Source organism: Nuphar pumila, chromosome 8 (assembly GCF_984573655.1).
Source record: "Nuphar pumila chromosome 8, dmNupPumi1.hap1.1, whole genome shotgun sequence".
In the NCBI taxonomy this organism is placed as follows: domain Eukaryota; kingdom Viridiplantae; phylum Streptophyta; class Magnoliopsida; order Nymphaeales; family Nymphaeaceae; genus Nuphar; species Nuphar pumila.
Window position 1 is genome coordinate 1,286,021 of NC_143256.1, and position 27,872 is coordinate 1,313,892.

Consider the following 27,872-nt stretch of genomic DNA (forward strand, 5'->3'; position numbering starts at 1 on the left):
GCTCCTTGTGACTCGCTCGGAGTTTGCCTAAACCCAAGGTTGAAAATATCGTTTTTCTGCCACACACACACACACATATATATATATATCTTCAAATTTTGGTAAATTTTTGTTCTAGAAATTTTGGGGCGTCACAAAGATCCCTGAACCTAACAATGGGATTAAAGTTAGCTTTTCCTTTTCCTTGAGGATCATGAAACTCACATCACATTGCGGAGTCCATACATACTTGGCACTCATCATCAACAGCTTCGTCACAGGGGTTGCTATTCTGTCAAAATCCTGAATAAAGCGCTTATAGTAGCCTGCTAAACTCAAACAGCTATGAACTTTCATGACGAGCTTTGGTTGCTCCCAAGTCATTATTGCTGCAACCTTTATTAGATTTACTTTGATGCCATTATTAGAAATAACGTGGCCTAAAATCATCACTCGATCGAATCAAAATTTGTACTTTAAAAACTTAGCATAAAATCTATGTTCTCGTAACGTCTTCAACACAATACAAAGATGAATTCTATATTGCTTTTCATCATTAGAATATATCAATATATCATCAATAAACACAATCACAAATTGATCTAGGTATTGAAGAAAAACACGATTAATCAAATTCATAAAAACGGGAAACGGCCAGAGCATTCATCAACCTGATTTGCATCACTAAGAACTTGTAATGCTCATATCGAGTATGAAATATTGTTTTCAACATGTAATACTTCGATCACTAAGAACTTGTAATACTTCGATCGTCAACAGATGATATACAATCCTCAAGTCTATCTTTGAGAACACCTTAGCAGTCTTGAGTTGGTTGAATAGTTTCTCGATCCTTGACAATGGGTGTTTGTTCTTAATCATCACTTAATTGAGCATTCTATAATTGATGTACATCATAGTGAAACACTTGACCAGAGGAAATCTTGCTCTAACAATTCCTCCAACTACTTCTTTACTGCTGGTGCTATACGATATGGTGCTTTGGATACAGGGGGGTTGTATCATACACCAAATCGATAGAAAACTCCATGTCTCTAGGTGGCAGTAAATGGAGCAAGTCTTCGAGAAATACATCAGTGGACTCGTGAACAATCTCTATGTCGTAGATCGTTGTTTTCTCGTGGTTCTAGACAACCATGATAGGGAGAAACATCTGACCTCCATGATGCATAAACCTAAAGCCTTCAACAAAGAAATCGATCTCCCATCACTGGAAGGTTGAACTGCACAAAATTCTATTATGGGTTGACCCGGTCTCTCTCGAACAGGATTTTATGCCCACGACATTCCAAACTATCCAAGTGTTTATAAAGTTAATCAATCTCAAGAATGACATTAAAGCCCATCATCTCAAGAAGGATAAGGTTTTTCGAAAACACTTGACCTTCTATCGAAACTGCAATTGATGAAAGATGCAACACATAATAGGTCTTCACTCCTAAAGGTGTGGTTATCGCTACACAACTATCCATCTCAACTGCTAGAGTATCCAACAACTAAGTGAATGCCTTTGACACAAAAGAATGTGTTGCACCGTAATCAAACAACAATGGAGGGCTGAAAAGTCGACAATATCCAAAGTACCTTCGATAACCTAATGACTTGGGCCCACCTCATCTATGGTGTCTGCGTACACATGGCTTGCAATCCTCTTCTACTATTGGATCAGTTGCTAGGGAGTCTGTTAAAGCTGAATATGTTGTGGCAATGGTCGTTGCTATAAAGGCCAGGGTGAAGCCAACCTTCGCAGACAAAACCTGATGTAGCGGCCTTGTTGACCATAATGCAAACACGTGCTTGTCTTCATGGGACATGGTTGTCATGCATGGTCCAACAAACACCTCCTGCATTTCCCATTTTTTGTTGTTTCTGGTATGAAGTTGCCCTCTGTTACTGGTTCTTGAATGGATTTTGAATGACTTCATCTCTTGGATCCAAAATTCGACAAGCTTCGGGTCCAATTTTCCTATGAAAGAAGGGGGATCTAAGTCCATGAATTGCTTGTATGTCATGCCTTGCGACTGTGATTGAGTCTGGTTCTGAATTGTCTAGATGAGGGTCGCGAGGGCTTCCAAGATGAAGTTCTTCTGGCTCATCCAGTCCCCAGGATACATTGACATCTAGAAAGTGAAAAAGTATAACTCAATTACCCCCAAGGTTATCAACAGCAGGACATACACATAAAGAAAACGACCAGTCATGCAATATCAAAATAAGTAGCCACATGAAGCCTTACTACACAAACTACTACCCATTCTAACAAGGTTTGGAGATCAGTAGGATGTGGATCTCGAGCTTCAAGATCGAATCTTGGATTATTCTAAGAACTTCGCTCTGATACCAACATTGTAACCACCCAAAAAATAACCAAAAAATTGAGCCAAACTTTTTTTTTATAATTGAGCACATAACGAAAGAAAACTATTTTTAAAATTCTTATGAAAGCCAAACATAGGAAATTTAAATAAGCAAGCACACTTTGGAATTCAGTGAGTCAAAACAAGTGTATCCATTGATTCACAAGTTCAGTTTACAAAAAATAATAGGTGAACTGTAAATATTATTTTTTATAAAATTTTCAACTTAATTAATATCTTTGATAGTCCCAAAACACCGCCCCAAGATGAGAATAGGTCCACGATCCAGCCCCAGAGATATTCGAGTCTACCACATACATCGTCGCCAAAGCATGCCTACTAGTAGATACTTGAAAACGGAAAAGTAAGTAGGGGTGAGACAAGCAGCAAGTCTCAACGGGGACTCAACAAACATGGATAGGTCAACAAGCTTAATTGGACTCCAACCAAGTAGTAATGCTAAGCGAGAGACTAGCACAATACTTTGAACTAAATCACTCGAACTCAGCTGTTCGACTGAGGTAGCATATACTTGTCCTGCTACCTTCTTTTGGGCACTTTGCTGCTAAGACTGTTGTTGTTGGGGCTGTTATTGAGACTGAGATGCTCCAACGCCTTGCTTCCCTTCGTTATACTTCTTTTGGCACTCATTAATGAAATGACCCATCTTATGGCAGTATAGATAGGCTACGGTGTCGGAGGGACACAGGCATCATGGATGGGATCGCTTGCACTTCGTGCATTCTTCTTTCGGCTGTTGTCACTTGACATCTTTTTGAAACTTTCTCCTCTTGTAACACCCCAAAATATTTAACTCAAAAAATTGTGATTTTTTTTAAATCACATTGGAATCACTTATTAAAACTTTGGTTAAATAGATCTGCGATAACAATAAATTCTATTTTATTAGACAAAAAACAATGTCTGGCATTATTACATGAAAATCATAATTAATATGAAAGTAAATGTCATCAGAGTTTCACAGGACAATCTAAGAACTATGCGATCTCGTGGCTCCATCCATTGTGATACTTGCAATTGCTCTATGAAGTCTATTCGCTTCTTGAAAAGTGAATATAATTGAGAGGGTTAGACTACACCCAATCTAAGTAAGTAACATACTAGCAATATATGTGTGCGCAGTGTCATATGTACAAGTAAACATGCAAACTATTAGAATATAGATATACAAAATTATATAATTCATACAAGTCGAATTAAATGTTCTCAACACTACAATTTTATCATCTGGCAAATGAAATCATCATCAATGGCTATGCCCCATAAAATTCAATCAAAATCTTCGTACCACAGTTTTAATTATAGCATACATCTATACCTAAAATTTAAAAGTAAAAAATTTAGGTTTCTCTTATTAACTCGCTCTGTGGGTACACACAAGCTGTGGCATCATAGCAGATTGAGACCACTCGGGGTTTGTTATGATTTCATGAGATAACCCGAGTGACTAGCTGTACGGATACTCAAAGGGGATAGTTTGTGACCGAGAGAATACTTTCTATTGGCAAGAACAAAAAAAATAGGATGCATCCCGAGACTTCTGCAGAAGACATGGATCTACTACCTAGAATATATTGGTAGACCTGACCCCACTGATACCGATGACTAGAGATCAGAAGAGACACGTAGCTCTCACAAACACAAAGAGTGTCCCACGGAGTTTGTACTATGTACCCTCTCCAAGGTAAACCACAAGTCTGGTAACATTAACCATCTTTCAAGTGTACCCAGAGCCCAAAAAATCCAGTAACATATATCATCTTTCAGGTATAACCAGATTTTCAAAATTATTATTAAGAGTACCTGAATTAATTTGTTTATTACTTGGTGTGAGTCACAACACCTCACAGGAATATCATAATCCCAACCCGCACTCGGGTGAATCCAAGTGTAAGCATGTATGATTTGGTGCATATAAGACACTCAGACATTTATCCACAAACCACAGGCTCATATTCGAGTCGAGCACTCTTGCATTTAATGTTAAGTCTTTCTGACAATCTAAATGTACATGTATCAATATGACCCTGCTATGTCCTATCAAATCTCACAAGTGCTCTTATGGCACCATGCGGTTTCTGCGAAACCACATATTCATATATGAGCTTTAGCAATGCTCTGAAATTCCCATCAGGATACAATTGGTTTTAACATTGACATTAGCCAAGGATGTGGTATATGAATGCGACATGGTCCTATTCACTGCGTTCGGGACATACATCATTCCCACGTGGATATAATATCACTTTACAATTTACCACTAGGAAGTGTAAATTTATGATCTTCATTACACGATTGATATTCAGGGTATTTATATCTCATGTGCATTCTTATAACTTGAGATGCGAATAAAGAACTCATTCATATTATTTTCCTTCAAACTACCTAACAAGGTATATATATATATATATATATATATATATATATATATATATATATATATATATATATATATATATATATATATATATATATATATATATATATATATATATATATATATTTGCATGACTTACGTGGACCGAGCTATACAGACCTCCTTCAGTCTATTCCTGTACCTATCCTGAATGGAAGTTAGGTTGTTCCTCGTATATGTGTATAATTCTTTTTTTCTTTTTATTTACAATGATACTGCAGCAAGTCCGTGACAGGACTGCAGCCTGCTGCAGTCGTACCAAGAGTAACAACCAATCACTCTCTTACTAGGAAGGGATGTCGGCAACAACAATGGCAAATCCAAACCCATTTACTAACTGATGTGGCTCCTGTTCCTCACAATAGCACGGGTCTGTTGTGCAAGAGGGTGTGGCTGAGAGTGTTTGAAGGTGCAGGTAGCCGGTTGGGCATTGACAGTTCCAGCCGATCAGCCACAAGTAGGTTTCTAATTTTATTATTATTTTTTTGATATAACTTCTGAAAGACAAACTGGGGCTATGACAAACCCCAATTGAAGCAGTGATACAGTGTTTTTTAGGTCTGCAATACCCAGCAGAGATGCCCGATACTGGTTGTACATCAAATTCATGGCAGTGCACAACTTGTGCAGAGTCGTCAGACCCTGGTCGGTCTGGTCAGGCTGACCAGGCTTGGCTGGTCAGTCAACATATTATACCGTGCTGTCAGGCCTGCAGCCCGCTGCACACATGTTCTCAGTTAGCGAAGTCTTCTCATTTTTTTTTAAACTAACCAGTCACAATCAATGCACATAAACATAGGTTGAAACTACAGATTCATAATTCGCATAAACAAGAAATATATATACAACATGATATATATATATATATATATATATATATATATATTCAAAAGTAAATACAGTCACAATCAATGCTCATAAACATAGGTTGAAACTGTAGATACATAGTTGGCATAAACAAGAAATATATATACAACATGATTGATATATATTTCACGACTTGCATTGATGTATTAAGCATGAATCAAAATTCTGAGCGTCCCACTTTTTAAACAATATTTTTTTTGAAATAAACCCTATATTTGATCCTCCTACGAATCATGGCTATGGTTGTAACTGAATACTCATATTAGATCTGGATATCTAAATGCATAATAATCCATTAAATAAACCAAATATCTAATTATTACAAGCGCACCAGACCAATGATAAATAAGAAAATTTTATCTTTGTGCATAACCGTGACTTCATGATGTTGATTCATATGTGCTCCAACAAAAAAACAGCATAACAACCATATCAGACATATTTTTAATCCCTACACTTGCTAAACATCATGAATAAACTCGATGAAAAAAATTAGGTGCATACGTATTGCAAAGATATGGTCCAAAATTTAACATGTTAACATGAGAACAATATCTATTCATTTATAACAACATATGCTGGATATTGATTCTTATATGCTCAAATGCAAACATCATACAACACTATCCTGTCTCATGAAAATGCCGATACTTTTTCTAAAGAACATAACATGCAAGTTGCATGCATATATATATATATATATATTCTTTTTTAAGTATATCGATGCAAGGCTTATGCCATCGATCCCACCATTTAGAGTGGATCGATGCACAAAACAAAACATGTTTCAACATCACCCCTTATGCTGCACGTTATTCACCTACCTAATATCAACTTGATCTTTGATCCGCCATGGCTAAAACCCACAACTAAATACGTGTACTATACGTCTGAAAATTATGATTTTTGTTAAATGCTTTTAAAATACTTTTATAAAATTTCAGAAGAAAACTAGTCGGGATAAAAACTTAGTGTGTTATATTATTGTTTACATTCATATCCATACATGTATTTAATTAAAAAATTAAACATTTATAGATTGAATAAACATCTATACATGTCCAAATTAATAATAAAAGTCCATTAACAAATTAAATTAAATATCAAAGTTTTGAGCAATTAAAATTGCTCTTAGTCCAAACACTCAGAGGTTGGGAAAGGTTTGACTCAGTCCCTATCATAATCTCCTGCCATCATACGTGAGATCACTCGCTATCTGAAAAACATTAAAATCCATAGGGTCAAACAAAATTTGTCTCAGTAGGGTGGAACTATACAAAATACATAATTAGAACAAGTAAGCATGAATTACTTCAAATTTTCATACATTTAACAAGAGTAAATGTAACGCTCCCAAAATCTCGGACTTGTAACTTTTTAAGAAAATTTTGAAAGCCTTGTAATCATTCCTTTATCAGAGTTTAACATAGTAGTTTAGCGGAAAATGGTGTTCAAAATAACAAGTCAACGAACCTTGGGCGCATTACGGGTAAACATTTTTCATTACACAATAGATTTGTGACTTCATACATTCATTAAAACCAAATAGATTCAGAACGAGGTTTTAAAGTTTATACGAAAAAGTGAAATTTCAAAGAAACCCTTATACCAAATTATAAAATATCCTCAGGAGCAAAACGTTAAGAAAAGAGTCTCATCTTGATATCATCACGTCATCATGCCATCACTTGTCGTTTCAACCTAATCATCACCTTTACCCATGAAACGGGTCAGATTGATAAAAATCTGGTAGGTGTATAGATATCAAAATTAAGAACAAATCTAACATATACATTGTCTCTTTCGCAGTGTGCAAGTCAAAAATAAGTAAAATGAACATGATAACTTTGTTTCGATATTAGCTGTCTTGAGGGTATGCACATTAAAACGTAAAAACAACTGAGACTGCACAGGGGTTTGTTATGCCATGTATTTTGATACCCTTGACAACTAGCTGAGTCTATTCCAAAGGGGACGGCCAGTGATCGAGAGAGAATTCTCTAGTGGCATTCGTGGCAAAGAATACATTCAACTCCTGTAGAAGTCCATGGGATCTACCACCTAGGATAATGTTTGGTAGCCCAATCCCTTAACTTTGATGACTAGGGACACCAGGTCATTTGCTCGAGGAGTGTAGTTGTTAACAACATATCCATCAAAGTTTTTGTACCATCCCATCCTCTCCCTTGACGGAACCAAGAGACAAATGGGTATGTTAGGTTCTATTTTAATTGACGACCCATTCTATATGCTCTGGTCTTTCAAACCAAATCGAGCATCTTACCTGTGAAGGCGATGATCACCATTTATGTAATTTTTTTTTCATCATTGTATATTTGCACGTTATGAGGTTACCATAAACCTCTTATCCAATCATTGTAGTACTAACATGCCATGCATGTTATGATGAGAGGGGTATTAGTTTCTCAAAAAGAAACCCCAACATTATTTAGAATTCTCAATGTTCTGTTTATCACCATTTATGTGTTTTTTTTATCATTATGCATTTGCACGCTACGAGGTTAGCATAAACCTCTCATCCAATCATCGTACTACTAACAAGTTGTGCATGTTTGATGGTATCGTTACGATGAAAGGGGTATCGGTTTCTAAAAAAGAAACCCCAACACTATTTAGAATTCTTAAAGTCCCGTGTTTTAGGCTGGGAGTATCTGAGTCATTCGGATATCACTATAAAAGACCGTACATACCTCTTAGGGCTACGCAGAGTTAAGGGAATGACTTGGTTGTGAATAAGCAACCACTAGATATTCATTTTTACTTTTTAAAATAAAAAATATTACAAACATTGAAATCTCGCATGAAATTCTCTTTTTCTTTAAAGACTTGGCAAACATGCCCAAATTTGCGTTTTTAAATACAAGTATAATGCAAGGTAGGCAGAAATTTGCAAAACTGCATACCTTACAAAGCTATATATATAATACATATATATCAAAACATAAGCCTGTGCACATTGCAACACGATGGTAATATAAATGATATAAAGCAAGTCTCGATGTGCGAAACCACACATCGAGCTAAATAAACTACATAAGTGATGCATAATGTACGCAATTGTACATTATTTAAATAATTTGCATAAGCAGAAACTGTAAATCGACTAAATAAATTGCGTAAGTAGCAACCTATATACGTAACAGTCCAATGACAAAGTAAATGATATAAAGCAAGACTCGATGTGCGAAACCACACATCGAGCTAAATAAATTGCGTAAGCGATGCACGATGTATGAAACTGTACATCAGCTAAATAAATTACGCAAGCAGTGCATGATGTATGAAATCATACATCGGCTAAGTAAATTGCATAAGCAGTAGCCTATGCACGTAACAACGTGGTGGCAAAGTAAATGACATGAATTTAAATGGACAAGAATACGCAAAACTGCACCCCCTGCTAATGTAATACTATATAAGAGGTGAAATATAGAGTATGAAGGGCAAACCCCTGCTAATATGCAAACATAAGAAATGAAGAGGCCGATGACCATGCAACATGAATCGCATATACTACAGGATGATCAGCTCATGGTCATTCAAATCAATTTACTATATTACAGTAGATCTGTTAATCACCTTTCAACAACCTTAAGCCGATTTGCAGCAGCATTGGCAAACTGAATTTCAATGGTGTTAACAGGTGGGTTTTAGCAATATCAACCCATTGATTTTAGCACATGAACCAGTAGATTTTATACAACCTTCAACCAATGAACTCCTCACAGTATCAAGGTAATTCTACATCATAACAGGGTGATCCCAGTCAGTATATTGATCTTAGCAAAAGTAGTGAATCAGCAACACCACATTGCAAGTTAATTTGCCAGTTGATGGCACACAACATTACAAAGCAAATCAGTTTCTGCAAGAGGATTTCCCGAAGTGACTATACATTGTACAATAAATTAGCTTCATACATCACTTTGAGGCATTTTTATAGTAAATCAGGATGATTTTGCAGCAAATCAAGGTATTTTATAGCAAATCAGAAATCTGTTGTTTGAATCAGTAAATCCAGGTGTTTCAATTGGATTTTGAACAAGCGAGTCAAAGTGTTTTACAGTAAACTGAATCATGTGCATGCAGTGAATACAGTGAATATAGTAAGAGGCACATAGTGGAATGAATGTCGTGAACCAATTAAATGTAATAGTGATGCAATGCAGCAGATCAAAACGGGGTGTATGGACATGAAGAAGTGCAAAAATACAAGTATTGAAACAGGAAACCACAATGCAGCTGGTGATGGGGATATGCAGTCTCCTATGATGATAGGTGTTAAACTAAACACTATGTGTAATGTGCAGGTAGGGATGGCAGTGGGGCGGGGCAGGGCGGGGGACAAGGTCTCCACCCCCGCCTTCATCCCTGTTTCATGTCCTCCATCCCCGGTTCAAACGGGGATGAGGCGGGACGGGGCGGGGATATTGCGGGGAAAAGTGGTCAAGGCGGGGTTGGGGTGGGGATGAGGCGGGGATCGTGGCGGGGATGGGGCGGGGCGGGGAAAAGTGCACGTCCATCCCCGCCTCCACCCCCGAACGGGGATGGATTTTAACCTTCATCCCCGCCTCCATCCCCGTTTCATACCCTTCATTCCCGGTCCAAGCGAGGCGGGGTGGGGCCCCGCTTTCCCCCGGTCCACTACCATCCCTATGTGCAGGTGATTAAGTGTAGGTGATCGAATGGAGTGACCAAATGCAAGTGTTTAATTCAATGTGAGATGCAAGTGCTTGTAAGTAAACACTAATTAGCATCTGAAATACATAGGTAAATTGACGAATCAACTTCAGCAGGTTGGTAATTAGAGTTTGCAAATTGATTTATCACAACACAACATCTCGATGAGTCACCTTCAGCAGCAACAAATCGATTAGCAGCATCATTTAGCAAATGAATTTCAATGGTGTTTACAGGTGGATTTAATCAATTGATTTCAGCAAAGCTTATATGGGTTGAGCCCCTAACAATATCTCCAACCTGCAGCCTTTTCCAAGGTGTGGTTACCCATTTTTGTTCGACCAATACATCAATGGGACTACCGTTTACCTTTATTCAGCCATTTCCAATCCTTAAATGCTTCCTTTACAAGTGAAACAAACAGTACAAGGCTCAGCAGAACCACATTTGTGACAGAATGCACAGGGCTGATTGGTGTTGTAGGTGATTTAATGTGCTACATGTTGTCAATACAGGTAATGGACTAATATGTAGGTGACAATGAGGAGATGAACAGAGAACAGAGAACAGAGAACAGAGAACAGAGGGAATGAATGGAATTAACGAATGAAGTAAATGAGTGAGATAGAAGGTTAATGAGATGCGATGCTCAGATGAACTAAAGGGAACATGCGATGAAGATGTGAGGTTGGATGCACAGAATGTTCAAATGAATCACTGTTGAATCCAATCAGCACTGCTATATCAAATCATCACTGCTGAATGTTCAAATTGTTGTTATGCATAGAATGAAAATATGATGAAAGGTGTTCAAACGTTATCATTCAGCATATTTGAAAAAAAAAAAAAGAATCTGATGCTGGTTAGATGGATACAATGCAGTGAACAAAATGAAACAAGAAATCAAATGCAAATTGGAAATCAGAATGAAAACAAGAAATTGAAATGCAAACAGGAAGTCAAAATGCAACAGACAATCAAAATGAAAACAGGAAATCGAAACGCAAACAAAAAATCAAAATGCAACAGACTATCAAAATGGAATAGGAAATCATATGCAAACAGGAAATCAAAATAAAAAAAGGAAATCAAAATGAAACAGGATACGGATCAGAATTGCGATACACAGGATGATGATGGAACAAGTAAATGCACAGAATGAGACGCGGTGATTCAGCTGCAACTAATAGGTAATGAAATAAAAACACATAATGAAGATGCAGAGAATCAAAATATATAAACCAAAAATGAAAGAAATGTAATCAAAGAAAAGATTAAAGTCCTATTGCAAAATGCAAATTGATGCTGCGATAGGCAGATCGATGTTGCATATTATGCTCCAATGGAGAAGAAGCAGAGACCGATATATAAAAAAAATCAAAGAGGAAAGAAAGAAGAAGAAAGAAATGGATTCATGGAAAAACAAAAGGGAAAGGAGATGGTTCTTACCTTAGCTTGCTGTAAGGTTGACCCCCTTCAGTCGATCAGGAAGAAAACTAGAGGAAAAGAGGGAGAGAGGGAAAACGAAGAAGAAAGAAGAAGGGGAAAGGAGAGAAGGAGAAGAGAAGAGAGCAAGGATCGATGGTGCTCCCCTGCAATGCTCGGTGGATGGGAGATGCGAGATGGTCTCCCCTGCGTTGGTTTATAACGGAGGGAGACCATTACAAAAATTTCAAAAGTGGTCCTTCATTTTTTTGAAAGTTTTCAAAAAGGGGGTTTCATTTACAAAGATTTCTCAAAAAGAGAGTAAAGTTATTTTATGAAAATTTTCTTTTATGTTTTTCAAAGAAAAACTTAAAAATACGAGTGAAATGTGAGGGATTTAAAAGATGTGATCCAAATGAGATTTTTTTGAAAAGTTTACAAAAGTATTGAATTTTGAAATTTTGAGGATTTTACAAAAAAATGGGAGTTTTGAAATAGCAGGGTTAAATTCTAAAAATTGGGTTTTAAAATGGATCTGGATCCAAAGTTTTGAGTAAATATTGAAATCAAATCTCGATTTGAGGAAATAGCGTTTGAGGAATGGATCAAAATGGAGATTGGATCTGGATAAAATACCTGATCCAATACAGAGAATTGATTTTGGATTTTTGAAAATAGAATATTCGGGCCTAGAATTGAATTTGGATATCTGATTTGGATTCGGGATTGGGTCAAATATAAAAAATGAAGTTGGGCTTCGGATCTTTCACAAAGAAGTGAATCCGAGAAATGATTAGAAGTTGATCAAAAGTTGACCCAATTACTCAAAAGGTGGGGGGCAGGGGCAAAAAGAAAATTTTTGAAATTTTGGGGTGTTCACGGTAGCCCATGGGCTTTCGGGTAACCTGTCCAGAAAGGACGGCTCCTCTTTTACTCTCTTGCACCATCCATGTGGGACTATTTCTGGTATCATTTCATTGTTTTAAGAAATGTGTATATATGATTGCATGAGAAATAAAACCCTTACACTTAATTTTCTCTCTCATAAATCCGTACTCTATTCTACTCTCGTAAATGCGTAATATATTTTATGGTGCAAAAGCAAAGATAATGCTAGATGGGAATAGTCTCGGGAAGAAGACGCGATGCCCGTTCAAACGATATAAATAGGGACCCTTGGAGAGTCGTCTTTATTGAAGGCATGAAACTATTGACTTAAATCACTTTCTTTTTCACAATTTTTATATACCTTTTTGTATGGATGTGATCTGCAAAGTTTATTGATTACAAAATGAGTTTTGAATCATTTGACTGTGACACGTAAGCAAGTTTTCTAAGGGTTTCAAAACAATGGCTCACAATGCACTAAAATTGCATCACTCAAAATATCTTATTTTTAAATTGAAATAACCCGATCCAAGGTTGGTTTGTAACTAACAAGCCATGTAACACATCTATGTAGTCAAATTGAGTTGATAAAGCTTGAACCGATGACTTCCAACTCAATAGTTCCATGCCTTCAATAACATCAAATATATATATATATATATATATATATACTATTGGACATATCATCGAACACCCAATCATCAAAAACAGCATTGGACTTGTGCAGCGCTTCTGATGTGTTTTTTTCTTCATTTTTTTGACTTTTAGCCGCAGTCCAGGACCGTTGCTGAAGCTAAAACATGTTTTAAACGCACACCTGTCACTAATCACATGCGCAATCAGCGGGTGTGCGTCCACTAACACATCTACTGTTATTGGACGTGTGCACAATCAGCATTGGGCATGCTTTTAGTGAAAAACAACTTTTAGTGGCTGTTGTGACCGCGGCTAAAAGTTGTTTTTCTGCCCAGCACAATAGCGACAGTCTTGATCATCACTAATTTTATGTAAATCTACATAGGGTGTGTGTCCAACGTCTTACCTGTCCAACGTTAGGTGTTTTCTTATATATATATATATATATATATATATATATATATATATATATATATATATATATATATATATATATATATATATATATATATATATATATATATATATATTTGGTGCTATTAAAGGTATGAAACTATTTAGGTGGAAATCACACATTTAAACTTTATCAACTACATCTGACTGCATAAATGTATAGCATAGTTTGTTTACTAAGCATCAAACCCTGGATCAAGTTATTTAGGTCTAAAAATTTGATTTTTTGAGTTGTGAGATTTTAGTACATTGTGGGCCCTTAATTTTTGAAACCCTTGAATAACATGCTTACATGTCATGATCACCTGATTTAAAACTATTATATATATATATATATATATATATATATATATATATATATATATATATATATATATATATATATATATATATATATATATATATATATTTAGTGCTATTGAAGGCACAGAATTATTATATTGAAAATCATAGGTTTAAGCTTTATTGACTCAATCTGACCACATAAACGTGTTCAGCATGGTTTGTTTGCTGAGGATCAAACCTTGGATCTTATGATGTCGATCTAAAACTATTATTTTTGAGTCATGAAATTTTAATACATATATATATATATATATATATATATATATATATATATATAGAGAGAGAGAGAGAGAGAGAGAGAGAGAGAGAGAGAGAGAGAGAGATGATCACGATGGAGCCTTGTCCTTAGAATCTATGAAAAACTCCAATATTTCTCTCATCATTTTCCTACAAACTTGGCTCATAATTTCATTACGGCATCTCATGCATATCCACAGCAACTTAATTATTTCGTTGTTAACCACTTCTGTTCATTGAAATTGTTCATTTCATACAGGCTGATGCCCAAGTGATTGATACAATCGGAGAGTGAATATGGGTAGAATTCAAGTTTTCAATTCCATAAGGATGAAAGCAATGAACCAAAACAATGGGGACTAACATAAGAACAAACATCAAAGTACAAGTTCTTGCCTGTTCTAAATTTTTACAGTTCTTGTGGAAGCTCTGTTGCTAGATCCGTTCCTCAAATTTTGAACAATGACGCATACATACTATGTTCCTAACTGCTCTATATAGACTAAAATGCTAAGACCAAACCATTTGCAACCTTTTTCCTGCTAAATGATTTGCCATTCTTATTGCCAAATCATCTGTCCAGTGAAACAATTGGCTTGATCTTGGGTATGTACGCAAAAGTGACTATGAACATGCAACTATGGGGTTCATTTATAAGCTAAATAACGATAGTTGAACCCATTCACTCCTACTGTCTGCTTCAGCATACTTAACTGCAAATTGCCTCAACTGCCACCCGCTTCATGACTCCTGGACATGGGTCTCCGCGGAAGACATCTTGGGAGATCACCACAGAACACCACTGCTGTCCAATGCACCTCTGCAGTAACAAAACCATAAAAGCATGAGTTTCAGTGGTTTCACACACACACACACACACACAGATTTTGCAACAGACCTTCTCAAAGATATCATATGAATGTGGGGAATGGCAAGCTCCTTGCTGGAAGCTTCCGCACAGTCCTTGTGGAGTCCCAAAGCTAGCAAACTTAATGGAAGAGATCTTTTGCCCTTCAGTACATGAGAGGTGAACCCTTGCCTTTTGTGGTGATTCAGGTTTGCCTTTTGATTTGATCTCCCAGTTCTTCAGAGTTGGATGCCATTCTGAAATATCAGCACATGCACTTCTTACTGTTCTCTTCACCAAAGTGATTCCTGAAGGATTACCACCCCATTCTTCAAAGATCACTAGAAGATTCCCAGTTGGGTTCAACCAAGAAAGAGGAACATGATACCTGGCATAACAAGATCTTAGTTTGACAGTTTCAGACTACAATGTACTGAGATCAAGTAGGTTGGTCCTCTCACCATTGCTGTGAAGGCTCGCCACAATTTGTTAGGCATTTTTTCTCATCAAAAGTCCCAGCATAGTTACAGCCTCCACAGTTTCCTTTTGCAGTGTAAGCAGGCCAGTAGCGTCCTACGCTTTCCCCGTTTATCCATATTTGACCTTTCCCCATACTGGCCATGTCTAGAGCCAGGGGGTCAGATCCAGATGGTGCATCAAATGTTGCCTGTGCAAAACAAAGCAGTTCAAAAGCATGTCAAGATCTAGTGAAATTGGGAATGAATTCAAAATATATCACATTGGAAGATGGGTTTTGACAATCTTGGTTTGCCTTACTTTATACCATGTTAGTGGCTGTCCTTGAGCCACAAATGATCCTTGGATCCACTCAACAGAAGCGCTTCCACTGAGTGTGTGAAGGCTCAAAGCTTCACCATTTAAACCAACCTGCCGAAGAACATCTAATTGTGATTTCCAAGATTCAGCACAGAAAATCCCATTAATTTCAGGTTGCTTAAACAGACCTTGTATGACCATTTCTGCCATGTCAAGTCCATTCGGCCTTCATTAAGACCACTTAACTCAACAGGTCCAAGAACACCTGCATTCCATGTCTCAAACTGTTTGCCTACATTCTACATTCACAAAGCAGAAGGAAAATTGATCTTAGGAAGACACTGGTAATGTTAAGTGTGATGATCATATAGAATATAAAGGAAAAACCAAGAAAACTAACCGGCAGGCCTACTGCTATGCTTAAAAGTGCAATCCTGTTACTTCCAGACCATAGTTTCACACTGCAGGTCAGTGTTAGCTTTGGGTTCTCTAGACTTCCATAAAAAGAACCTGCCAACAGATAATAGTTGCTCAAATATCAGTGAAAGTTTAGTGTTGTTGATACTACAACTTTACATCTGCATAAGCCACAAAAGACTACCTGCAAGTTTGCCATTGACAAAGGCATGCAACGCATGGCCCGCTGACATGACAGTGAGAACTGGATATTGACCACTACTGAGAAAATTTTCACTCGCATCTATATTGACACTGAACACACAACACAAAGAGAAGAATTACGTTATTATCATGACAATCACTTGACATCCAAGCAAATATCTGTTCACATATTAGAAATCATGTAATTAAAGGAAATGAACAACTTTGTACTTACTCTGTCATGTACCACAAGTAATCACTAACATCTCTTGTGACATTTATCTGTTCTAATAACCCCACAACAGTAAAGGGGTCATCACTATATGATGAAGAAACCTCCTCATCATATGATGCCCATGTTAATTCATGGTTGTCCACTGGAACCATCTGCATATTTGAAGTCTGCACACCAACCTGTACCAGTATCCAATAACTCATGAGCTTCCAGGTCATGATAATTGATCACAATGAATGGATAAATCCAAATATCCTAAGAGTTCTCTCACCTTTGCAGTGTTGAAGACTTCATTTGTGCAATCAGGGAGGATGCTGATTGACCAAGGTGGGAGATTGTAGTGCATGTTTCTAAAAGTCACTGTTGCAGTGGCTTTTTCATCGTAGTTTGCAAGAAAAGCAGCACAATCTCCAGTTTTTGTGGTGAACACATAAGACTGGAGAGACAAAAATTCAGTCAGTTCAATTTTGCTATTTGAATATATACGAGTTTCTGGCAAAGCACAGGTATAAAAGAGGAAGGCATTTGACCTCTTGGTAGTTCCCAAGTGAAGCCACAGTAGGATCCCCAGACACTAAACCTGGTTCACATAGCTTTATGGCCCTATGAAGATCTTTCAGATGGCCCCATTTTGGTTGCCTGATCAATCCTATTAAAAAAATATTAGAGAAATTCAATCTAATTATTGGATCATGAATGATAAATCTAAGATGTTGTATCAAGCATAAACTATTAACTTTAATTCCTGACAATACAGCAACAGAATTCTGCTAATAGTTTCATAGTGTCTACCGACCACAAGATCCTCCCTTAGGCCGCGTTTGGTTGCAGGATAAAGTTTTGGAAGAAGAAAAAGCATCTTTCAAAATGGTGGGACCCATGCATTTCTCCATGTTTCAACCAAACATGGAAAAAGTTTAACCTGAACTTTTAGTCAGTTTTGGCTCATTTATCTGGAGAAAGAAAAGGTCAGATGTAGAGATCTGACTTTTTTTCCATAAAAGTTTTATCCTATTTTTTCATCCAAATATTTTTCTAGCACGCAAATGAGCCCTTTAATGAAGAAAATTCATACTAGAGGTAACATACCGTATTCATCTAAAGGGGCATCATAGTCATAACTAGTGGCGATGAAAGGCCCACCCGCTGTTCGGCCAAAGTTAGTTCCACCATGATACTGCAACGGACATTGATACATATATAACATCAAACAGATTGGTTTTTAACAAATAAAAACTGAAAGAACCAATTTACTTTCACTAGGGAACATGCTGAACTAGTTCCCACAGCTCATTTAGGACTAACTCTTACCATGTAATAGTTGACAAAAGACCCTCCTTTCTGAATGAAACGTGCAACAGAAAATGCCATGTCTTCAGCAGGTCGATAGGGGACTGCACCACCAAACTCTGTATACCTAGGAAGAATGAATCAAACCAAAAAACTTAAAATATAAACAAGAGATCAGAAGATGATCTGAACATGACCATTTTCTAAAGTATCAATTAAAGGAAATAATCCAAACTCCACCTTGCATGTAGTAGCAGATCAAACATGAATTTACTTGAACAAATTCACGGATGATTCAAAAAACATATTGCCAGTAGACACGGAGTAGTATTATGAAAAAATTATTACCATCCAGTCCAGTTTTCAGTCCACATCTTGGGCTTATATGGCTTGTTTGGAGTGAAGTAGTCGCAGTAATAACCATTGCATGTATTAATCTGTTACAACATTGACCATTGATCAGGAGCAGAGATAACAAGTCCTAGTACCGCTGCATTTACAGTGCAACTGCCTTTGAAACAGAAAATCATATTTAAACTCCTTCAATAACTAACAATTTAACCTCAGGCATGCTGGAGCAGAAACAACCCAAAAACATAATAAACAGGAAAATTTAATACTAGTTTCTTCTTCCAACATCACAAACATGTAAAGCAACAAAATTAAATTTATCAAGCTGATCTTCAATTTCCTATACCAGCAAGATTCCAAAACCACCACTGATTACATTACCAGAAGAAAAAAACACAAAGAACATACCATAAATATAAAACCAACTATTTGACATAGTATAAGGAGAAAACAGAAGAACTTCTCATATATATATATAAAGGGAAACTGAAATATGTAAACCAGCAAAATATGTAAATTAGTATGAACTATGAACCGAGATTTTCATAAGTTTTTTTGCAAATCTAACCATGCAGAAGCATTCGGTATGGTCCATTTGCTTGGAATTGACTATTGGATCATTGTAATCGGATCAACAAATGTGATTTTGTATGCTTGAATATTTACGAAAATTCTAAGACATTGATTTTCAAGCTTTAAAAGATCATTATTATACATCGTAATGGGATGATCTAAGAGTCTGTTTCTATAAAACCAAGCATCTAGATCACATCTGTATAGTGAAATTTTAGAAAAAAAATAAAAAAACCCATGAACAGTTTACATATTTTGCTAGTTTACATATGCCGTACCCGTTTTTTATATATATATATATATATATATATATATATATATATATATATATATATATATAGAGAGAGAGAGAGAGAGAGAGAGAGAGAGAGAGAGAGAGACTAATGGGTACGTGCTAAATGAAATATGTTAAATGATACGTGCTAAATGGGCTTTTCAGGGTTATATCATTTTATTTTTAAATTCTGACTGTACAGATGTGATCTATGTACTTGATTTTATAGGGATCAAGTCTTTAAGTGTTCGATTCCAACACATGAGTGGGTTTTTGTAAGGTTCAAAAAATCAATGGTCGAAAATCTTTGTAAATTTTCAAGACTCCAAATATCATTTTTCACATCGAAAACACATGATCCAGGTGTGGATTCCTCGTAAATCAACTATGCCCAACACATTTATGGGGCCAGAACTGTAAAAAAACATCGGAAGAGCAGAAAAACCCATTTAGCACGTATCATTTAGCATATATCATTTAGCACCTACTGATTACTTTATATATATATATATATATATATATATAGATAGATAGAGAGAGAGAGAGAGAGGGGGAAATTGGAATATGTAAATCAGCAAAATATATAAACTAATATGAACCGAGACTCTCATAGGGTTCTTTGCAAATCTAACCCTACAGATGCATTCAGTGTAGTTCATTTGCTTGGAATCAACTATTGGATCACCGTAATCGGATCAAGAAATGTGATTTTGTATGCTTCAGTATTTACGAAAATTTTGAGTCATTGATTTTCAAGCCTTCAAAGATCCTTCTTATACATTGTAATCGGATGATCTAAGAGTCTGATTCTATAAAACCAAACATATAGATCACATCCTTATGGTGAAATTTTAGAAATTTTTTTTAAAAAAAACTATGAAAATCTGCATATTTCAGTTACTTATATATCTATATATAGGAAAATGGGTATGTGCTAAACCCATTTGGTGCTAAACTCAAGGTTGCCAAACTAGGAAGCTGAAGCGAGAAACGATACAGGAAGCGGAAGCGAGAAGCCAGACATTTTAAAATTTATAGGAAGCGAGAAGCGAAGTATCAATTCAAAAGCAAAATATGAATAAAAAATGAAGCAATATGGTAACTGAATAGGAATCGAACAAGAAACAAATAAAAATTAAAATAAAATTGATCATTCTAATATTTTATGATTTTTCAGTAAAAGAATTGATTTTTTGTTAAAATCTAACAATGATGGTTATCAATTTAGAGAAAGTACATGGGAAGTTATTTAAAGCGTGAGAGGAAATACATGAAAAACATGAAAAGAAACATGATAAAAGCATATAGGAAGCATAGACCATGTGTATGAGAAACATAAAAGAAGCATGGGGGAATCGAGATTCACATGAAGTTTCAGAACCGAGGAGTATCGCGCTTCCGAAGCGAGCTTCCCACCTACCTAAGAAGCTTCCGGTAACTCTGGCTAAACTGCATACTAAATGGGTTTTTCGGGCTTCTACGGTGCTTTTTATGCGGTTCCGGACCCATAAATGTGTTGGGCATGACTGATTTACTAAGAATCCACACTTGGATCATGTGTTTTCGATGAAAAAAATGATGTTTGGAGCCTCGATGTTTTTGGATCAAGTGATTATAGCATATATTTATGTTTTTTAAGACCTTTAAAAATCAACGGCTCACAATGTATCAAAATTTCATGACTTGAAAAATCCCATTTTATGTCCAAAAAACATGATCCAAAGCATGATTTCTATCAAATAAACTATGTTGAGTACATCCATAAGGTTTGATTCAGAAGATACAACCTACAACCATGATTTCTAGTACGTGGGAGTAGGTACTCCCAGAGCGCACCGTAGCATTACTCAATATATATATATATATATATGGAACAATTAGCAGTGTGATTTTGGTCCGATGGTATAAGAAGGAAGTAAACTGCATCAACTAACTCAATAAAAAACTTACAATCGGATCAGGTGCATCATCCTGTTTGCACATGACCCATGGCACTCCTGTACCAAGAGATACAGCCATGTCTGCAGCCCAAGCTGTGTATGCGTTGCCAGTGGTCCCAATCTCCCATTCCTCTGGGCCATACTCATTCTCAATCTACAAACACAAAACCAACCAAAACCAACCAAAACTTAACTATGAGGAAGTGAATATTTTCCTTTAACAGCACCTTTATCCTCGAACAATGCATCCATACTTGTGAGAGGATGATCGGCCCTCCTTGCTTTTCAAATAGCTTCTCAGCTTTCATCATGTCAACAATCTTCTGAGTGAACCCCTTCATTGCAATCTTCATGATTCGAAATGAAAGCAACCCATTAAAACTCATGTTTTCACTTCACAATTTCTATGAAACACACCACCGAAAGAAAATCCATGAAATCAATTAACAGAAACGGAACAAAACCAAACCTTGAAAGGGTCATTGTCAGTTCTAAAACTGATGCCAGGTACATATTTCAACCAAACTGGAAATCCTCTGTGAAATCAAAACAAAATTCAAGCATAAATCATAATATCCATGCACATGATACACAATGTGCATCTTCTTATTTGCAGAACAAGAAAGACTAACCCAAGATTCCATTCAGCACAAATATAAGGTCCGATACGCAAGTGGACGTAAAGGCCAGCTTGTTGAACCAGCTTTATGAACCGAACAAGATCATATCTACCCTCAAAATAATACTGCAGGAAATAAAAAAAATTAAATGAAAACTAAACCAAAACTTCCACCAATAAAAAAAATGGATTTTTTGTGTGAAGAAGCAGAGAGTAAAAGGAAAGGGTTGTTACTTTTCCAGGAGAGGGCTCATGCCCGTTCCAGAAAACATAAGTCTGTATCACGTCCAGGCCTCCATCTTTGGCTTTCTGTATCAGATCAGGCCACATCTGCAAGACCCCAATATTTTTTTTTGTTTTTTGCCATTAGTTCCATTACAGAACGTCCAAAAATGAGAGGAAGGGGAGAACGCAACTTCCCCATTTCCATATTTTTGATGAATGTACCTCGGGAGTGCTCCTTGGGTAGTGAATGGACCCGGAGATGAGGATTCTCCTCTGTCCATTGATGATGATTGAGGTGTGATCATATGAAACTGAGGACACCACAACCTTGGTTAATGTGGCTAACATTAACAACAATGATAACATGGTGTTTTCCCTCCTCCACATTCTTGAGTTCTTCAATTGGGCTTTCTTCTTCTTCTTCTTCTTCTTCTTCTTCTTCTTCTTCACTCTAATTTTTTTTCGAGAGCATGTTCTTTTTGGGTTGGCTGCCCTCCATTTTAAAGCAGAGAAGGACCCACAACCACAACCAAACCCCACCAACTGCAGATAGGTCCGAAGTGGTGGAGGTGAAAAGGTCAGTAGCAATATGATTGCACAAATATTTGTGCATTAAGCACCTAATCATCTTCCATCTTAGAAACAGCTCAGTGTGGGATCAAGGGTGATGGGGTGCTTAATGCACAAATTTTTGTGCAATCATATTGCACCCGATCCGGACTCGATGTGGAGCATCATCCTTCGTTTTTGGTGGTTTTTTTTTTTTTACTAATATTGACCAAGATCTGCTATTGCTTACTGTCAACCCTGCTTATTATCAACCCCTTCCCCCTCTTTGGCAGTCGGTTTTAGATCCTAGGGGCCTCGGCTAGGTCACAATCTCTAACCAATAGGTTCCTTACTCCTGCGAGGTCTAATTTGAGCCTCTTCTCCAGGATAACCGCTCAATTCGAACATTGTTCATCTACGACCCACACTACATCCGACAAACTACTACCATGTCTCGTCCACATTTTGAACCGCTCATCTTAGAATTAAAAAAAAATATACCGCTAATTTTAGCAATCAATCTCACTTGAAGACAGCATCTGGGCTTGATAGACTTGGCTAAGTTGGACCGAGCAGCATATCAATCGTTTAGGTTCTCTTTCAGAGTCTATTTTAGTCATGATGACTTGAGAGTCGAAGCATCACCACCTATTTGCCATATGTTTTAATGATCAAGAGAGCAACCAAAAAACCAAAGGGGATTTGATTAATATGCTTCTCTCGTTGGATGACGTTTTACAGGTTTCCTGATATCTCGGAGAATTAGAAACCTTGCGTTCCCAAACACAACACCCGCCAAATTAGATAAGCTTCTCCAATAGCAACCTCACGGAACACCTAACAGACGATGTCTCCCTGTTTCGGTGATGGCATTTTGGTAATTCAATGACAACGCGTCTTCGGTGTCTTACGGGTTACAGCTATAATTAGCTTTTATATTTTGTCCTACGCTACAAAAGAAAAAACACTATGCTATTTTGTAGTGAAGGACATCAAGGTCATTTATTTAAAGTGTATGGTCCGCAGATGTAGTGCTGCAAGAGCGAGCATGAAGGACAGAATCACATGGATATCTGATTTAAAAAAAAAAAATCACACTTGCATTTCGGTGGATGCTTGCGCACGTATGGATTGCACTGCTACACATCACTATATATATATATATATATATATATATATATATATATAGAGAGAGAGAGAGAGAGAGAAGCAAGACGGCCGTTTTTTATCCCTACGGCGTGCCTATCAAGCTTTGGAAAGATTGCTTCTAATTTTTCTAAAATCTACCATACAAATGTGATCTACATGCTTGATTTTGTGGGAATCGGCATTCAGTTCCAACACCAAGTTAGGTTTTTATAAGATTAAAAAATCAATGGTCTACCATTTCAAAAAATAATCAATGCTTAAAAAATCATTTTTCTCAGAAAAAACTTGATTCAAGTGTGATTTCCTAGTAGATCGATCATGCAGAACACATTTTTGAGGTTATATTTAAAGAAAACAACAACTTCAAAACCCGTATCAAAGATCAATAGGCACGTCGTAGGTACAAAAAGGGTCAGGCACCTGGAATATGTATACCTCTCAACTGTGTTTGCTGGTTGAATTGTTAAGGGCCGTCGGGATCAGATCGGACAGTCCTCATTATTTTTAGATCTGCCCATCTCTCCACTCTCTCTCTCTCAGCCGATCTCCAACACAGGTCAGCCCTCTCTCTTCGGCATCATCGCTCGTAATATCTGATAATTTTTATTGAATATTTAAAATGATGGATACTTTGATGACTTATTTTATATGCACGGTTGCTTTAGCATCAAAATTTTGAAAAGAAAGCAAGTGATTTTATCAAAATCCATGTTGGTACAGGCTCGAAACATGCCTGATAGTTTTGAGGGTATATAAGTAATTTTAGTGGTTTTTAAAGATTGTGGTAACCTGATGGTCGATTTCGTTCGTAACCCTTTTGACCAATCTTGGTCAACTTTATAAAATTATTTTTGCCAATATCTAAGTTTGATTAAAAACTCTTATATGAGGTATATGGCAATTTTAGGAAAAGAGACTGGCGTTAGGATATAGGTAGAACCTACCAAACTAAATGATGGTAGAAATTTGGATCTCCACCGTTTCGACCCCCCACCCCAATTCTTAATTAAAAACTCTTATACGAGGTACATGGCAATTTAGGAAAAGAGTCTCGCGTTAGGATATAGGTAGAACCTACCAAACTAAACCATGGTAGATCATTTGAACTGGATTTGGATCTCCACCTTTTAAAACCTCCCAACCCCCCGGACCACATATGCACATGGTCTATTAACACTTGTAATAAATTGGGTGCCAAGTGGTTACCCCATTTTAAGTATCCTTAGAGCACTTTTGCCTTTGCCTCACCTATAAATAGGGCCCTCTCTCAATCTCTAACCCATTTGACCCATCCTTCTCCCCTTTATCCCTTAGCTCCCTCTTAACCACCACTATGTGTTTTCATTATGCATAAACCAATATTATAATCAACCAGTATTACGAACTTTCAATATGTATTATGAGCTTTCAACACATATTACGAGCTTCTGACATGTATTACGAACTCTCAACATATATTACAAGCTTTCAACATGTATTACAAGTTTTCAACCTGTATTACGAGCTTTCAACATGTATTATAAGTTTTAATATATATTATGAGCTTCTAACATGTATTACAAACTCTCAACATATATTCTAAGCTTTCAACCTTAATTACGAACCTCTAACTAATATTATGAGCTTTTAACCTATATTACGAGTCATTAACATGTATTATGAACTCTCAACTTATATTATAAGCTTTCAACATATATTATGAGCTTCCAACCTGTATTACAGGTTTTTAACCTATATTATAAGCTTTCAACATATATTACAAGTTGTTGACATGCATTACGAGCTTTTACTCCTGTGTACGAGCTTTTACATATGCTTATGAGCTTTATGATAATACATGTATAAATTACTTCAAATGTGTAGGAATTACGTATGCTCAAGGTTTAGATGCTTCACATTATGGAATACATATGTTTGAAATTATGTGATAATTTAGCTTTTCTGTTAAAAATGTTGCATCATATAACTAATATTTGTAATGAATGATTTCGCTCAATAGAGTGATGAGTCACAATATCCTACTGACTATGTTAGCATGTTGAAATGTCATAACATGCATGCATGAAATGATATATCTCATGTAGGAGCATAGGGATTCAAGGAACCTTGATTGTAACACCTGCGATTTTGATATAGTTTAACTTTTAAATTTAGGTTAAATTTAGGCAAAATTCAAGAATTTAAGTTAAACTAGGACTCTAGTTAGATCTGTTATGAGCCGTAGATCTCGTAGGAGATCTGATTAAGCGATTTTGGATTTTGGTTTGTTTGAAAAAATGCAATTTCTTGGTTTTCTTGAAATTCTTGATTTTGAGTTATTATAAAATTAAGACTCAAGTTATAAAGAATATTTCAAGAATAATTATAAAATTTAAAATATGTGGATTAAACAAGTGAATAAATATTTTTGCATATACATTTGTATTATAGATCTTGAATTGATTTAGGTTCGGATCCAGTGTTGTTTTGGATTTGGTGTTTGAATATGATTCTTTATAGTATTATTCATGTATTAGTCCATATTAAGTCAGAACAAAAAATAATAATAAAATTCTAAAGGTTTTATAATCTTAAAAAGGTTTTTACAAAATCATTTTCTGAGAAACCTTAAGTTGTGATGTCTGACATATTTTTTCCGACCAGTTTCATAAATAAATTGATAACTCTATGAATACCAGTCCAAAAATCTAAATAAAATTAGTATCATCATCTGATCTTGAATTTAAAATCTTGTTTCACTCATTTTTTATCGGTATTGTTGACGTTATGCCTGTTTTAACAGAGCCCCAATTTTTGACCCTGTTTATAGGATGATTTTGACCCATCTTTGATAAAAGTTGTAAACACCTTTAAAAATTGACTTCAAATATTTTATAAAAAAATTGGGTGAATCTTAAAACAAACATGCTTTAATATTCGCCCAATTTTGTCAGATCAAGGTTTCATAAATGATTTTTAATTATTTTTATATTCATTATTTTTATAAACGGTCTATTGGGTTGTATTTTGGATAGGTACAAGTAACCACGGTTAAAATTTTGTGATTTTATAAGCATTCTGCTATTCTTGATAGATTTTATAAAATAGGTTACCAGAAATTTGAATTTATCTTGTAAACTTATACTTATTTTTAATTACTTAATTAATTAAAGAAAATAGTTAGAATATACATGATTTTGATTAAAACATAATAATATGCCTCAAAATCAAGAAAAATGATAAAAGACTATTTATGCCTAATTTTTATTTTATAAAAATGTGAATCTAAAACAAAAAAGAACTTGATCTAATCTAAAACTAAACTAAAACTAATATAATATATGAAAATATAAAAATAAACTAATTTATGGGTTGATACAAATAGATTTTACAAATCCAAACTTAACCGACAAGCCTTTTTGGTTAAGTTTTTTGACCTGGATGACTCAAGACTCGGCAAAAACACCAACAAAAAAATGATCAAACCTTGAAAATGGACTTTAAACGATAAATAACATGACATATCAAAACCCAAAGCTAAACTCAAAAGAAAAATAGCCAAGACACAATTTCTTTGAAAATAAATATAAAAATAAAAATTGTAAAGTAGAGAGGGAGAGGAAGGCACACCTCAAGGGCTGCCTGACAAGTTTGGGGGTAGAAAAGTGGTATAGAATCGACATATGAGTTGATTCATGATCCGAGATCCAAATGGATCTCCACACGCGAAATCTAAAATTTATAACAGGTGAGTCCGAACATGACTCAAACACTCTGTGATTCGAATTAGTAGCACTCTGTTTCAACAGATGGGTTAAACATGGGAAAGTTACGCAATGTGCATGTGTTTCCAATGAATCTTGTTGAGAAACTATGTTTTGATGATACATGATAAATATATGATATGCTTTCATGAGATATAATAAATATGATATGCTTTCATATTTGAAACTGGATATGTAATTTTATGACTAGATATGATGTGCTATGTATTTAACGTGTATTTGATGCAAGGTTATTTCACTTAAGAAGAGTGAAAACAACTTGATCAAGTGCAACTATGTGATGCAATCATACTTCTCTGAAGAAAAAGTTTGATGAGCCAAAGAGATGCACTA

General features: G+C 35.9%; 1 protein-coding gene across 1 annotated transcript; it reads right to left on the reverse strand.

Moving 5' to 3' along the window:
- Positions 1–14,557: 14,557 nt before the first annotated feature.
- Positions 14,558–22,544, reverse strand: LOC149829432 (beta-galactosidase-like). The gene is made up of 19 exons (XM_090015532.1): positions 22,300–22,544; positions 22,087–22,182; positions 21,866–21,978; positions 21,703–21,769; positions 21,488–21,580; positions 21,244–21,387; positions 18,444–18,532; positions 18,117–18,222; positions 17,895–17,982; positions 17,336–17,454; positions 17,077–17,241; positions 16,806–16,984; positions 16,572–16,681; positions 16,371–16,480; positions 16,159–16,269; positions 15,971–16,081; positions 15,655–15,860; positions 15,245–15,581; positions 14,558–15,166 (listed from the first exon to the last, which is right to left on the reverse strand). The coding sequence occupies exons 1-19, from the start codon at positions 22,462–22,464 to the stop codon at positions 15,056–15,058; spliced, it is 2,520 nt and encodes an 839-aa protein (XP_089871658.1). The 5' UTR covers positions 22,465–22,544; the 3' UTR covers positions 14,558–15,055.
- Positions 22,545–27,872: the final 5,328 nt, after the last annotated feature.